The sequence below is a fragment of the Choristoneura fumiferana genome, chromosome 17 (genome assembly GCF_025370935.1).
Source record: "Choristoneura fumiferana chromosome 17, NRCan_CFum_1, whole genome shotgun sequence".
Classification (NCBI taxonomy): Eukaryota; Metazoa; Arthropoda; class Insecta; order Lepidoptera; family Tortricidae; genus Choristoneura; species Choristoneura fumiferana.
This window is the reverse complement of record NC_133488.1, coordinates 9,992,324-10,008,873: the sequence shown is the minus strand read 5'-3', so window position 1 is coordinate 10,008,873 and position 16,550 is coordinate 9,992,324. Positions and strand designations below refer to the sequence as shown.

General features: G+C 36.0%; 1 protein-coding gene across 1 annotated transcript in view; it reads right to left on the bottom strand.

Moving 5' to 3' along the window:
- The window catches only part of LOC141437477 (uncharacterized), a 61,661-nt gene that overhangs the window by 19,927 nt on the left and 25,184 nt on the right, over positions 1 to 16,550 (bottom strand). Inside the window, 1 exon segment of the mRNA XM_074100883.1 lies at positions 11,123 to 11,503. Within this exon segment, the coding sequence (XP_073956984.1) occupies positions 11,123 to 11,432 (310 nt within the window). The 5' untranslated portion in view covers positions 11,433 to 11,503.

Sequence of the window (16,550 nt, the reverse complement as noted above, 5' to 3'; positions counted from 1 at the left end):
AGAACTTAAGTTGCCTCGGGAGCTTGTTAGAGTTGTTAGTGTTTCTTCGTCATTATCTTTGTTGCGTAGTGCAATTTTGTTTGCTTTATCCTGTACCGAACCGACTCTATATTATGTTTCCTTAAGACTTGTTTCTTTAATAAGTTGCTCGTAGTAAATTAATTTATATTTTGACTTTTATAAAATATCGACAATACAAACTGAAACCAGAAAAAGAGACCAGCGCTGGGAATCGAACCCAGGTCCTCAGCATTCCGTGCTGCGTGCTATACCGCTACACCACCACTTTGTATGTTCGATGTGGTTTACGGGATTTACGGGATGTAAAAGTAACAAAATTTGGAGTTGAAATAAAAAATACAAAAAGACTCCAAAAACCAATCTTAATTTTATAAAATACTATTTTACTTACAAAACTAACGTGAAACAAACTTTGCAAAGGTGCAATACGGTATTTGACAATTCCTAAATTTGCCATGTTTTATATATTATTATAAAAATATAGATATTATGTAGACAGTGTCTGGCGAAGAGAAAACTAAAATCGGTTGAAAATTGGATTTATAGTGGTTTTTGAAAAATCTATATACCTACCTGTCTCTTTCTCAAACGCTTTTCTCTATGCAGCAAGTATGGCGCTACTTGCGTGTGACGTCACATGCTAGTATGTCTTTCTCTGTCCAATCTTGGATTTCAAACCTTTATAACTTTGTTTCTCTAGTTTTAATTTATATCTAGACTTGTTTGCGAGCACTGTAGGGCGCCTGATGACCGAGTGCAAGAGAGTAGCGGAAGATCAGATGCCTGCGAGCTCTATAGCGTAACTCACCTAGATATTATCTTAAGTATTGAAAGTTTGTGCCGGTTTGGCTTTAGCTGTAAGGGTACAAATGTAATTTTAATAAATAAATAAATAAATACAATATATGTATAAAAATAGTCAAATACCGCACTGTTTAATTTACTGAGATTGATTTAAAAATTAACTTGCTTATGTAACAGTTCATTTAAAGTTGGATTAAATTTGATTTTTAAGCAAAGCAGAAAACAAATACGTATGTCACCTGAAGATAAATAAACAAACACCATTACCCATAGAATACATCTAACATCAAAAAAATGCCGATACCTTGCCCGGCCAGATTAAGATGTGCCAGTAATTTCACCGATACTGCACATAGCCAAAACACAAAAACTATTGTTTTCTTAGTTACCTATGTCTGACAAACTTGTACAAATGCTAGCGCCATAAATATCAGAAGCATCTCAGTTTATACAAAGAATTCCTCGCTAGTTATTCGCAACATAACCATTACGGACCATATAAAAGGCACTGAATAGACGGAAACTAGACGGCGCGAACAAAAGTATTTGCCGACTGAAGCTTAAGCGGGCATAATTGAGACATCTTAGCGAGGACGCCATTACGAGTTTCACTGAATGTGAACAAAATTGTTCTTCCAAACTCTGTTGGTGAAAGACGCGTTACGGAGCCTTGCGACTGATGAGGAGTTGTTATGCAGATTAAAGTTTTGGTAATGTGATGTATTAAATTTCTGTATGCCAGTAGGGAAGGAAGTAGGAGTAAAGGGCTGCAGGAAGGTAAATGAGTGTAAATAGGAAACTTAAAACTGTGAACGTTTGTCGCACATTTTGAAAATTTCATACAATGCCTACTGTGTGCTCAAAATAATTAATGTTACTGCGTTACTTTGTACCACTATTGTGAATGCTTATTTGTATGGCACTAAGTAAACTAACTTTTCAATTGTTTCTTATCTATTAGTACAGAAAGGGATAAGGGATTTTTTTATCGTCTGTTATCGGTTATTAGATATAAGCGACCCGCCCCGGGTTCGCATGGGTGAACTTTAAAATAAAGAGGCGAAAAATAAACTTTAATTAAACGCATTAGTAACTTTACATTTTACAATTTACTTTGCTTAAAACTACACCCATCCATGTGGAGTCGGGGCGCGTCACTATACGTATATTAATAAACCTCTCTCTTTAATTATTTCATTTATTGATGAAAGCTATTATGTAGTTTAAAACATCTAAGCGTACATACGAGTACATGCAGGAAAAAGACAGAGAAAAGCGACTTTGTTTTATACCATGTAAAGTATCGTTTATATCGTACGTGCATACATAAATACAATTATATCATATCGTTATAATTTGTATAATTTAAATGAATTCCACAAGTAATGAATGAATACATGCAGCGCGGCCTAACAACAGTAGCAAGGTCCACTAAACGAAAATCGAAGGTCTTCTCCCTTTGGCCAGACATTATCGGGCATTCTGTATTTTTAAACAAGTAAATAGGCATTAATAAATCCAGGTAGAGTAAATGTTCGTGACTAATGACAGTCCATTTTGTAAACACCGCCACGGTAAACTTAACACCTTATTAAAGGGGAAGCGCGGGTTTTTTGTTAATTGTAGCTATATTTCGGGTTAACGACCACCTTAGCGGAGCGATAAAAGCGAAAGCTCGTTTTCAGGCATCGCTGTAATTAAAGGAGGTTTTATTGTATGCTTGACTTGCTAAGTGGAGCGAACGTGTACAAATATTGTGTCGTTATTCGAAATTATTTGCTACGTCGACATGTTTTGGCTTTCAGTTATTTAATAACGTAAAATATGAATAAGCAAACTGCTAGCCAAATTCATATTGTTATTTTCGTTTGTCGGCTTATAACTTTTGTAAATGCTGCACTTAGTTAATGAATTTACAGATAAAGACATCACACTTGACTAAGTATTTTTCGAGGGAATTACAACAATCCAAGCTCTCTCAATATGAGAGGAGGTCTGTGCCCAGCAATGGGACGCGCAAAGGCCAGAGCTGAAGTAATTAAAACAAAAACATTTACTTTGCTTTTTTGCAACTATATATGCAAAAGACCTACTTTTGAGCAACACAATCCTCATACAAAATCACACACATCTTCATACAAAAGCCCACTCTCCTCCGCGTCCATATTAATATTACATTATGTCAGACGCCCAACTATTTATCATCAACGCCACGCAGTAATTTAACGCGTTTCAAACTCTTTACGAGCTCATCCTCCAAGCTACAGGTACACTGCTCAAGCACAACTGTCTCACGAAAACCCAAAAACAAACTATGATGGAAACGCGTTAGCGTCTCGTATGATGTTGGTGATGATTGCATTTGTGCAACATAGGTTGATTTATGTGGAAGGGAAGAAAGGCGTGGTAATGCATGAAAACGCATGTCACACAAACGTACCTAGATATTTTCCACATGTAGCGTTAGAGTAACAAGGTAACTGTTTTAATTTATTGGTATGGAGATCAGCAAATCCCCATTGTATTCATCACTCGAAAAACAGATAATCCTTGAGAAAGAATAGTCCATGAATCAGAAGATGAAGCGTTGACAATCCTCCCACTAGGTGAACTGACGACATCGCGATAGTTGTGGGCAACGTGAATGGAAGTGGCAAGTGCATCAAAATATATAATAAAACTCCGGATTTACTTAAAAGCTTAAAAGGTTGTTTAAAACTGTACTTACTAAATACAATGTAGAAAAATCCTACTACACTTTACAGGAATTTTAAAAAGATAAGCACTAGCCAGCAGTAGATAGGAAAGTATGTAATTAATAATATTTTGTATTCTACTATAATTATTGTGTTGATTATGTGTTAGCTAAGTTTAAGGCTACGAGCACATATCCATTATGCGCTCGTAGGTTCAAGGTTAATTTAACAATTTCATTATTGCAGTGCCCTTACAGGGTTTGATCGAGTATTTTGTATTGTTTCAAGGCAAATAAATGATTTTGAGTTTTTGAGTTGTTGTTTATTATGGCGTTCTAATGAGGACACCTTTGATGAACAGCGGACGTCTTCCGGCTGATGATTATGATAATTAATAACATTTATCGAACCAATAACAAAAATGTTTCATTCTGACAGAGCTAAAAAAAAAATAGTTAAAGTCACTAAAGCCCAATTTACACCGCGAGCGGACCGGATGCATTAATGACTTAGTTCAACTTACATCGAACTTTAAAAAGGTCTGGTGCAAGCACTTTCATGCAGCCGATCATTAGCCGTTAACCTAAGGGCTTCATAAAAAGCGATTGCTGTCGTTTAACTTGCACAAAAGTCATCAATAGAATTTATTCACACGGGCAAAATTGCCGGCCGCTCAATCGAGTCATGATACTTCCTGTGTTTACACAATTTGAACTATGTCACCTGAAAATAGGCTTTCAAAATAAAATGGCTGGTCTATCCGCGTTTTAAACCACATTGTTAACGATATACTTCAATACATAAAGTAAAATTATTTTTGATTAAATATGGACCTCTGCAAAGCACTCAATTGATAAACCGTTTAGGCGGTATAGTTATTCTAAGTCATCAAATCGAGTAGAGTTTACTCGTTGCGAACACGTAATTGTATTACACGTATTTGTATACTCGTAGGTACTTGTCAAAGTTGGTGTGGGAGCGAAATCAGGTAAATTTAGCGTAATAAAAATTAAGGAGAAGTGTTCGACCAATTTACTGAACAACACAAAGAGATTTGCAAAGAAATATAAGAAACTAGCTTTTGCCCGCGACTTCGTCCGCGTGGAATAGTAACTTTGGGAAGTATTTAATTTATTTAGGATAGCTATTTACCCAATAAAAGCACATAGAAACTTCTATGGTTTACTAAAAATAATCTATTTTAAAACATTGCTATAAATATAAACTATTTTTTTTTGCTCTTACATCCATCCATCCGTGTTCTTTGGTAAAACATGAATATTTTGCGGGAAGCCACATTTTAACAATACGACGTGTATTTATACCCTACCAACATAAAAGGACTACTTAATTCATAGTGAACCCTTAACACCTTACATCCTTTATTGTAAGTTAGGAGGGTAGGATTATAATTAAGACGGCATTTTTACTAAGCATAGCTACACCACGGACTTCATTCACTTGTTCATATCATATCTGTGAGCTACACATATTCCCGATAAATATATAGCAATTTGTTTGGAATTCCTTAAGAACTTTCATCCCCATATTTTCAAGTAAATAGGTCGAAATTTGAAAGCGCCGGAACAAATGTTTTTAGGGTTCCGTTCCTCAAAAGGAAAAAATGGAACCCTTATAGGATCACTTTGCTGTCCGTCCGTCCGTCTGTCTTTGAAGACACTTTATCTCGTAAACGCGCGGAGTATCGGTATCGAGTTGAAATTGAAACCCTAAACTCAGGTCAATAGTCCCGTGTGAAAAAATCAAAAAGCAATAGGGTACTTCCGGTTGTCTTGGAAACTTGGAATTTTGCATAAAGGTAGCTCTTATATAGCACAATAAATAAGAAAAATCTGAAAATTATAATTTTTCATGTCTGACTGTCTGTCAATTAGCCATCTAAAATGACCCCACATTGCGAACATTTTGCTTGAGCTTAGAAGGCTCTGCTAACACTGCATCATCCTTTCTGCTAACATCATCTCTCGCAAGTAAAATTTTCAAAAACGCTTGAACAAATATCTGTTTATCTCTTATCACGTGCCCAAATGCCAAGTTTAATAAAAAACCACCGATTTATCTTCGACAATGACGATCTTCCATATAAAGTTTCATCCCCTATTTCATCCCCTCACAGGAAGAATTTTAAAAAACGCGCGAACAAATATCTATTTATCTCTTATCACGTGCCCAAATGCCAAGTTTCATAGAGAACCATCGATTTATCTTAGATAATGACGACCTTCTGTATACATTTTCATCCCCTATTTCACCCCCCCACAGGTCGAATTTTCAAAACAGCTCAAACAGATATCGATTTATTTCTTATTAAGTGCCTAAATGCCAAGTTTCATGGTGTTATCTTCGACACTGGCGAACTTCCACCTTACTTTCCCAAGGCCTATTCTATCTCTGTACCAAATTTCATCAAAATCGGTTCAGCGGTTTAGGTGTGAAAGCGTAACAGACAGACAGACAGACAGACAGACAGACAGAGTTACTTTCGCATTTATAATATTATAGTATGGATAACCAACCAAGAGCAAATGCGCCCTTGCCTAGTCACTTACAAGAACATCAATATGATAGGGTATATGGGCTAAAACAAAGCAGAATCTCGAGTAAATATATGAACGTGTGTAACATGTACTATAGTACCCGTGGGTAAAATGAAACCACTTATACCCATACATTTGGGTGACAAAATTTGTTTGGAAAAAACAATTGCACAATGGAGAGCATACTCGTATGTACCAAAATATACTCAGCGGCACAAAATTTGGCCCAGAGTGTAGAGTGGGCCAAATTTTGTGCCGCTGAGTATATTTTGGTACATACGAGTATGTTCTCCATTGTGCAATTGCTTTATCAAAACAAATTTTGTCACCCAAATATATGGGTATAAGTAAGTGGTTTCGTTTTACCCACGGGTACTACTTTATATACATGTTACACACGTTCATATATTTACTCGAGACAGGTCTATACGTAATGTATTATAGAAAATAAATTGTTTCGCTGTCGATTTATTTTTAATATTTTTCTTAAGCAAAATATGTTGCTTGTTTGATAAGGAATTCAAGTGAATAAAAATTGCTCAGGCCAAATCAATCGCGTTGCGTAGGCGCGACAGCGATAGTTCTTTGTTTCATTTTTTCTGCTCAGCGACAGGTAAATAGAATCCTTGGATGATACGCTTGACGGAATTTGATATTTTATATACATTTGATTTTGATCATAATATGTATTTTCTTTCTGTCTTTCTTTTAAATAATTATTTTCTACTGAGTTAAATTAAGTTCAAAGACATAATAGGTTATTTAATGACTAAATTGAAACAATACTTGGGAAATATTTAACCGCAAAAATAGTGATCAAGAGAAAATGTTTTCTATACCAGAAGCCTTATATTCTGATGCACTTGAAATTATAATCTTTTTTACCACTTCTTTCTGTCACACGATGTAAGATGAGGGCAGAAAGAGATGATAAATGCTATCCCTAGCGTACGAATGTTAGACTCGGCCACTAAACTATTTGAGAGTAATAAAATTTTATTAAAACAATATCGAAACGAAAAGATGCGATAAATAAACAATTTATAATAGAAGGGATTATTTGGACTGTGCCTTATTTTTGACTTTATATAGCAACAATACCATACTCATAGGTAGCGTACACAACCAGCAAACAATATCCGATGTTAATACAATTAACTCGACAAGCTATACAATACAGTCTGTATAATGAATGTCGCAGAACTGGATACAGGCTTCCTTTCATAATTAAATGGACTAGGCCGTTATTTCCAAGATAGCTCAAAGCTAGCACGTGATATTATCAAGAACTCTGTGTATGTACTGGGTTTACACAGTCAAGGACATCAATATTGTATGCATTACAAAATCTTAAAAGTATACAACAGTAAAGTCACAATACAAGTAATATAGGTAAAGTATACAAGCGCAGCGTAGGTCGTCCACCAACAAGATGGTCGGAGGGCCTGGTTGAAACAGCGGGGTGACGGTGGATGCAGTCGCTTCTGACTGAAGCATGTCTACGGGGAAGGTCTGAACAGTGGATGTCCTACAGCTAATATGATGATGATGATGATACAACGAACGTTCGGTATCTCTTGCACATATATACAAGGAAGGCAACTGTCAGAGGCAAGTGACGATGGATTTTGTAGTGGATTACAAACACTTGGATTAACGACAACAACCATTCTGTCATGTCATGTGTGAAATGATGATGAAGAAGAAGATTGCGGTAAGATTTCGCTAAGAAAACATGCGTTGTATAATTCCAAGTGCAACTTTTTATTTTAAGTCACATTTCGGTCATTTACAAAAGTGAAAAAAAATGTAGAATGTTTCACTACAAAGGCCAATGCGTACCATTATATCTATGATCAATGTTACTAAAGTCACTATTAGGTGCTGAAAGCTAGTGTGATTTTACTTTGCTTAAGGGCCTACCTTTGTTTCCATAACTAAATATATAATACGTATTAAGTGGATTGAGGAGCACTTACAATATATCTTATTAAATGCCCCCTACATACTTGTCATTTTATTCATGTAATTTATATCTTTGATCTATATATATTTATAATTTACTTTATCATGCTAGGTTTCAAATTAAGGATTATTTGCTACTATATATTTCGTTTTGAAAAAATACTTTCTGACTAGTATCTTGCGACGCATTCTTCTTGGCAATGATGATCTTTCCGAAAGAGCTGGTATTTACTTGAATAATATTACTGCTAGAAATAGATGTACCTTGTAGCTATCAAACTCTGTGTAATGACGCACGAAATAGAAATGGCCGAAATTCATATATAGTAAAGCTTCCATCAAGCCCCGTTGACGTGGCAACGGGCTCCCTCGAGACGTGGCATCGTGGAAACAGACAGTAATCTAGTTCTTTCAATCCCCTTTGTGAGGACATCTCGAGGTCTTTTGTGTAAGACAATTATCGTTCCGGATATTTCTAGCGTAAAAACGTATTTTACGAGAGCAGAAGGGACGGCAGGCGATTATACCGGCCTCGTATTTGAGAGTTTATTAGTACAACGGAAGTGCTGAAACGTAGCGGAGTTAGGGAGTGCACGCACCCTGCGATAACTTATAACGAAGTAGGCCGGGAATGGGCTACGAGAATCTTCTAGTGAATTGTGCCGGATGAGACTGCTAGTAAGAAGTAAAACGACCTGAAATTCGTTTTGAATAGTATGTACCTATATGTCCCACAGCAAGGCACACCATCAAAAAAGTAAAGAATTTTAGTAATACATTGTACCTATCCTTTGTTATCTTGTAGTTACTGCAAATTATTTAATAAATTATCTTATCTTCTTTTTATTTTGAAGTCAACTGTTCAAAGACCAGCATTCTTACCATTTTGGTAGATTAAATGAGAAATAATCAAATAATCAGGAATCATGAATGAAAATCAACAAACAGTATTGTTTTTCAGAAGTTTTATAAGTCTTCAACTAATCTAAAAACGGTTTACGAATTTCTCTTGCCAAAATTCAATCCCACAAAATATATGTAAATATTTTAAAAGTTACCCAACATAAGCCTAAGAGCCAACGGTAGCGAAACGCATAAATATCAAAAATAATATGTTTTGGCCGTCTCTGTGCATAACTTTCGCGGATAAACACAGTTTTTGAAAAACAGTAATCCTCCTAATATTTATTATAAATGTGTGTGTGTGTGTGTGTGTGTGTGTGTGTGTGTGTGCTTTTATTCCTAATGAAACGGAACTAACGGATTACGCGTGTGACAGTCAGTCTAGTATAAAATATATAAAGTAAAATAAACAATCAAATTCTTATTGTTTTATCCTACATATAACTACGAAATTGTAATTATATTTTAAATCTTAACTTAACTTTTAATTATTTTTTGTGGTTCAAATCAGTTCCTACAGATATCATACTCTTGAGTATGAAGATGTCGCTCGGAATTTGCCTCGGTCGCTTTTCTATTCTTACTTGAGTCACATAATACACAAAAGGCTAAGGAAGCCGGCTCGGTCGGTCGCTGACACAGCCACTCGTTTGCCACGACTCAAGTCCCCAGACCTTTTTTAGGGATCCGTCAAAAATATATATCACATCTTTAGTCAGTTTTTTTTTATTCAGGAATAGACTTGCATTTGACCACAATCACGCCTGATAGTATGCTTGCCTAATTAATGCTCATTCACACTAGATTTGAAGACTGCTAGATACACCTACATAGATTTATTCTATCCTACTTAATATTATAAATGTGAAAGTTTGTGAAGATGTTTGCATGTTTGTTACTCAATCACGTCTAAACCGCTGAACCGATTTAAATCAAATTCGGTATACAGATATTTTGAGTCCCAGGGAAGAACATAAGATAGTTTTTATCCCGAAAAATTACATAGTTCCCGCTGGATAGCGATAAACGTATACTACGCGGAGGGAGTCGCGGGCCATCCATCCATCCATCCCAGCCTATATACGTCCCACTGCTGGGCACAGTCCTCCTCTCAGAATTCATCTCAGCATTGAATTGCTTTGCAGGTTTGTGCAGGTTTCCTCACGATCTTTTCCTTCACCGCAAAGCTCGTGGTAAATTTCAAATGTAATTCCGAACATGAATTTCGAAAAACTCAGAGATGCGAGCCGGGGTTTGAACCCACGAACATCTGCTTGAGAGGCGATAGGTCAAAGCACTAGGCCACCACATCACACAGCAGCTAGTATCTGTATAATTTCAGATATTGTCTCTATTTTCACATAAGTATAAAATTTATCAACGAGTTCAAGTTATGCTTGCGAAAATATTTACATGACTTTTTTGTCTAGATGTTTGAAGCTAGAACTTAAATATAACCATATTTTTTGAACCTACAACCATTAAACGAAAAAAAAAAGTATTTTAGTAAAGAAACTGCTAAATTAACTATATTTTCTCTTTAAACATGTCTCTCACTATGGCGCATCCTGAATATGTTTTTTTCTATCTTAATTTAAAATTTCTGAATTTATATTTCATCCCAAACAAGGTAATGGGGAGTTTCTACGTGACTCGCCTAAATTTGCCCATTTTCATACTGAACCTTTTTAATAACTATATGTAACTTTACATTCATCCTAAAGACCAAGAAGGAGATATATTAAAATAATTTTGAATACCTCTGCAAACCATTAAGATGGTATTTCTATTGCATTGAAAGTTTTTTGTCACGCATCTGTCTCCAACAAATCCAATATTTATTTTATTTTTCACTTCTCATGCTCTTACAATGTTACTTTAGTCTCTGCATATCGGGACTAAAGCTCTTTATTAATGTCTAGGGATTCAAGTTTTTTTTTATTTACTCTGAAAACCCCTAAACAGCCATTATCGCCATTTTCATTGATTGTGTATAGACAATTTTTAGGGCGTGGAAATAACAAAACACCTCGTGTCATTATGGCTTGTTTTAGTCCCTTGTTGAACAATCTACTAAAATACATAGCATGTACCCGTAAGTGAAACATGGGTTCGACATTTCAGTAACTAAACATTTCATGCTTATAAACAATGGTCCGCTAAGTATTTACTTACGTGAACAAGACTTGGGCTCGTCGCTCTTGTCTCCACAGTCGTCCTCGCCATTACAAAACTTGTCCAATGATATACACTGTCCCGTATCACAAAGGAGTTCACTCAGCCTACATGGGTTCTGAGCGTTTCTAGGAAATTTAACCTTTTTCACTGGCACAATCATAATGTCTGAAATAGTGTCTAAGCTGTCCTCATTCACGAACTCCTCGTTCAAGTCTTGAGGACTACACAGCTTTAATGATAATAGTACTATTATGAATAGGAAGGTTCTATTATTGAAAACATCTTGAAAATTCTTTAAGAGACACATTTTCGTGAGCGCCTCCTTCTCATGTAGGCCCTTTGTTTGTCACAACATTTTGATGAAATTCCGATGGTTACCTGTAACAAAAATAGATTATAATTTAACTCGGCAATTTTGGGTATCAACAAAAAATATTGATTTGTATGATTTGTTGATGTCAGTCGTCTGACAAGGAAAAAGTCTTGGCTAAAAATATGTCAATATTATGAAAAGATAATGGAGGTAGTCATGCCTTTTGACCCAAATACGCAAAGCTCGGAATACGAAAGCTCGGCAAAAGAGTGTATATATAATATTAATAATGAATATTACATGCCTTCTTATTACGACTAATATTCAAATTTAAATAAAACTTAGAAGCATCAAGTTTTCATTCGTTCGAAGCTTGTAGTGGATATCTATATGAAATCTACACTGCGAATTTGGTTTGTTTGGCTTCGTATAAATTCTTATAAAGAATTTTGATATTTAGATATTCATTGACCAAAAAGGATTAAATTAAGAATGCTTTTTTTATTTTAAATATCACTTGTAATTCTGAAATATTAAACTAAGTACCTAATTGGGGCCAATTAGCGTTTCGTTCGAACCGACTCGTTAATAACGTCGACGTTAATAACGTACCCTGGATTAATCCATGAATGGATAATGCCTCCTCTACATATCGACGGATGCGTCGGCAGATTGTACCTGCGGATGCGTCCGCCGATGTAGAGGGTGGTTTTGCTTGTCTGTGGTCGTACCAATTTAATTTTCGACACGGATCAAGGGTGACAGCGCGAACGCAACGCGCCTGTCCACACGTCTGCCGATGTGTGGACGGATCGCAACTTATCCGAAGATATGGTTACGGATTCATCTGCCGACGCATCCGTCGATATGTAGAGGAGGCATAAAATAGTTAACTATGTAAATGATAAACTGCAATAACTGGTGATTTTGATGATTAAAAATTGTCGTAATTTGTCACTTGTTGTTTAACCAGTTTGTTGACCTGTTAAGTGGGATAAATTAATCAATTTTTTGGTTGTTTGCTCTGACATCCGGATAGCCTAGCTAGTGAGTAGTGAGTTAACTTCGCTACGAAGCTGGAAGTCCCGGGTTCTGATGTAAGAGAGTTCAGCAGCGCTCTCTATTGCCAACAACTCCAGACTTGAGTACTGCGATGTGGAAGGCGAGGAGAAATCACCACACTATTCTCCCAAGAAAGTCGTCATGACATGAAGGTTCAATACTGAACTCAACCGAAAACCACGACCACTATGCCAAGAGTGTGATAGGAGTGACTTAGAAGAAGGAAATTTAAGCCAGAGTGTAACCACTTAGAAGAATACAATTTACTCAGAATATTAGAGACCCAACACCAATAGGTAGGTACGCATGAAATCTAACCCTACCGCAAGTACCTACCTAATACAATATTGCCAGTACCGAAAATACAAACTGAAACATAGATGGACAGAAAAACCAGAAAAATAGACCAGCGCTGGGAATCGAAACCAGGTCCTCGGCATTCCGTCTCGGTATACCGCTACACCACCACTGGACAGGAGTACAGTCACGAATTTCTCCTATGTCACCTCACCTCATATCTCAGCTTGTTTGTTTCTTATTTAGTCACTTAAGCAGCGACACTAGCGACATCTATGATGTAGCCCTCATCGAGAAACTTTCAGCATTCCATTGGAACTAACCGCTCACCCGGACAAGAGATGTCGTTATTAAGCAATCAAATTAAGATTAGTGTATTCCCAGCGCTGGTTTAGGCATTTTTCTGGTTTTTCTGTGCATCTATGTTTCAGTTTGTATTTTCGATATGGGTTTTAGTAACAAAAATTTGGAGTTGAAATAAAAAATAAGTACAAAGAGACTCCAAAAACCAATCTTAATATTGCCAGTCTCCGGTGTCCACTAACCCCTACATAAAAGTGCCAACGCTACAAAAGGAAACAAAAGAAAATCAAACTGCGAACGCACAAGCCTCGTGTAACCTTCCAAGCATAGTACAAATGACATGTGTGAAAACACCGTCGACCTTAGTAAGTAGGGCAATACATTCAGCCCTTTGCGCCACGTGTGGGTAGCATAAATATAACGCGCACCTGTTATGGCAGCTAGATTGTGCCTAGATAAAGAAATTTAATATCGTATTTGCAGTATAGTCTGATTTATGGCGTGTGCCGGTGGTGCACTTAGTTTGATTTAGGGCAGAAATAGGATCACACTTAACGCTTAGAGGGGTAAATGGGTATATTCGTAATAGCCAAAATATATACATAATTTTGCGTGTAGAATCGGGGTGCAATATTTCACTTTATGTTATACCAACATTGCAATAAAGAAATTTAAAATTATTTGATGATTTTTAATCATTTTGTTGCGAGATAAAGTTTTAAATTTTAATGTTACTTATAACACTTCTTCTTAATGTTACTTAGTAGTATTAGATTCTTTTTACTACACCCAAGTTATGTATAAACTGTACTCGTACTCTTTACAGCACATCACTGTTACAGTTGTCATTATAGTTACGACGTTTGCTTTGTTCCAACGCATTTGCCAAATACCCAAATCATACTACCCTCATTTCAGGCATATTTGGCTAACTGTATGTATACACCAAATAGCCTCTCACGCTTTGCAGTTTTCGCCCAAACACGGCGTACAACCGTACAGTAGTAACTGGGAGTAGTGCCAGTATTAAAGTGTGATATGAATCTAGCTTGCGCTACGCGATATTATTTAGTAGGGCGCTTCTATATACCGAAAGATTGTTAAGATTATGTATCACTAGCTTTTGCCCGCGGCTTCGCCCGCGTGGAATTCGGTTATCGCGCGCTGTTTCCTCGGGAACTGTACATTTTTTCGGGATAAAAATTAGCCTATGTCACTCTCTGGCCCATAAACTATCTCTATGCCAAAAATCACGTCGATCCGTCGCTCTGTTTCGACGTGAAAGACGGACAAACGTACAAACATACAAACGCACACACTTTCGCATTTATAATATTAATATGGATGTGTATGTGTAACGTTTTAAGTAGACTCACAAATCTTACGCAATATTTGCTTGTTTACTTTATAATCTGTTCTTAATTAGTCTGCTATTGTAATTGCGAAGTTTTCTCTGCAATTAATTACAAACCACACACGCATATCCGTCTTATAAAATAGTCTTATAACATAAATGTTACCTATGGCAAAACAAGTTTAATTTCTTGATATATTTTATTTTTATGTTGCAGCCACAGAATTAATACCTAAGAAGGATTAGAAATAGTATCATGTATATTTAATTTAAAAATAGATGTGGCGACATCATCATGAAATTAGCAAATTTTTTGCCTATTTTCCTGTTGATTTTTGTTTTTATAGAGTTCAGTAAATTATTGTAATCACCACTGAAATTTAATTCTTTGAACCAAAATACTTGGCATAATCCAATTTTGAGCTACTAGACTTTGTTACAAACAGAATTGAAAAAATAAATAAATATAAGTAATATGTCCTTTTAGTAAGTTTTTATCTCGCATGACATTTCCAGTATTTAAATATCTATTAGTTCTGTGGTTTCACAAAACCGGTTTTTTTTTCTAATAATTAACGGTTACAGGTGGTTCAAATTTGGGTTCTCAGATGATTAATAACCAGAGTGCAGCGCACAATTATTGCTGCAACATTTCGGAAGTCACCGCGACTGCGACATCGCAACATGCAAATGAGCGTAAAAGCGAATTTGTGTTCCCAAATGCAAAGCGCTTACAAAGGGTTGAAATTTGCAATTCTATTTTATAAGCGATGCAGATAATAGTACGGTGAAACGTGAACCCGAATGTTGTGTGAAGCGTACGGATCCAGTGGTTACGGTCAATAATGTTTTCCGGAGTATCAGGGGTGTGTAATGATAGATATTAGATTCAACTTTAACATTATGATACAAGTAAGTAATACATTTGATAAAATTCGAATCACTCGTAAAATTTCAACGAAGAGCTTAAATATCAAAAGGAATTTAATAAAAACCTTTCTTTTTTGATATTGTTTTACTTATTTCATAGCTTTGATTTGTCTTATCGCAAAAAAGGCTTCCTGTTGTCTAGAAAAAAAAAGTCTCTAAGCACTTTTTGGCAATTCCTATCGAAATGATTTCACAGTAATTAACTAATCTGCTAGTAGTTAATAAACTAGGAAACCACCTTTGTAACTAAAATCAAATCATTATTTTCTTAGCAACCTTTTTCACCCCCCTATTTTAAATAACAACATTAGCAATCTTAAGGGCCCTCGATCCCTCCAGGAAACAAGCTAATCTGGGTGACACTGATAAATTAATGAGTAAATAAGCGCTGATAATGATCGGGAGCAAAAAAGGCGGCCACAGGACACCCCCCAACTGCAACTGTGACGTGACAAATGATAGGGCGGAAAAAAATGAACCATTTTAAATTCCAGTCCCCTCTCTCCCTGAGGTTTTAGTACAATTTCCGAGTTGTGACGCTAATTTACGGTTATCTGAGCCTCTTATCTATTTCATTTCTTTTTATTATCAACTAACGTTACTTGCCAGCTTCGTCGGTAATGCTTTTAGACGGTCTTCAAAAATAAGTCTCAGGTGGGCTCGTGAAAGGTTTATCAAGGCCTTAATGTAAGCTTTAAAGAATTCACTTGACCTCGGCGCCAGTTAATGGAAAACTCTAATCAGGTTGACAGTACTCGTATACTCATAACTAAACTGAGCGAACATTCACGTATTATATTATATCGACAATAACAATAATATTAACGACGAATTTTGATGTTCAAGTACATTATAACCAATTACAGGGCTATGAACTGTATATAATGTTGTCTGTATAGAACATTGACATTTGTGTCACATTTGTGATTACTAAAATAAATAAATGAGCCAAATGCAAGCAAGAATATAACGGACTACTCGATACTAACGCCATCTAGAACAATTTCGCCTGTAAAGAAACCGTCATTGCTTCTTCATACCTATGACTGTACATGGAAAGGCCACAATATCGAATATGCTTCAGAAGTATACCTAAAACCTATTGTATCCTAAATTGCACATGTATCTAAATGGGCCAGAAAAAAATATTGCAAGCCCTCAGACAG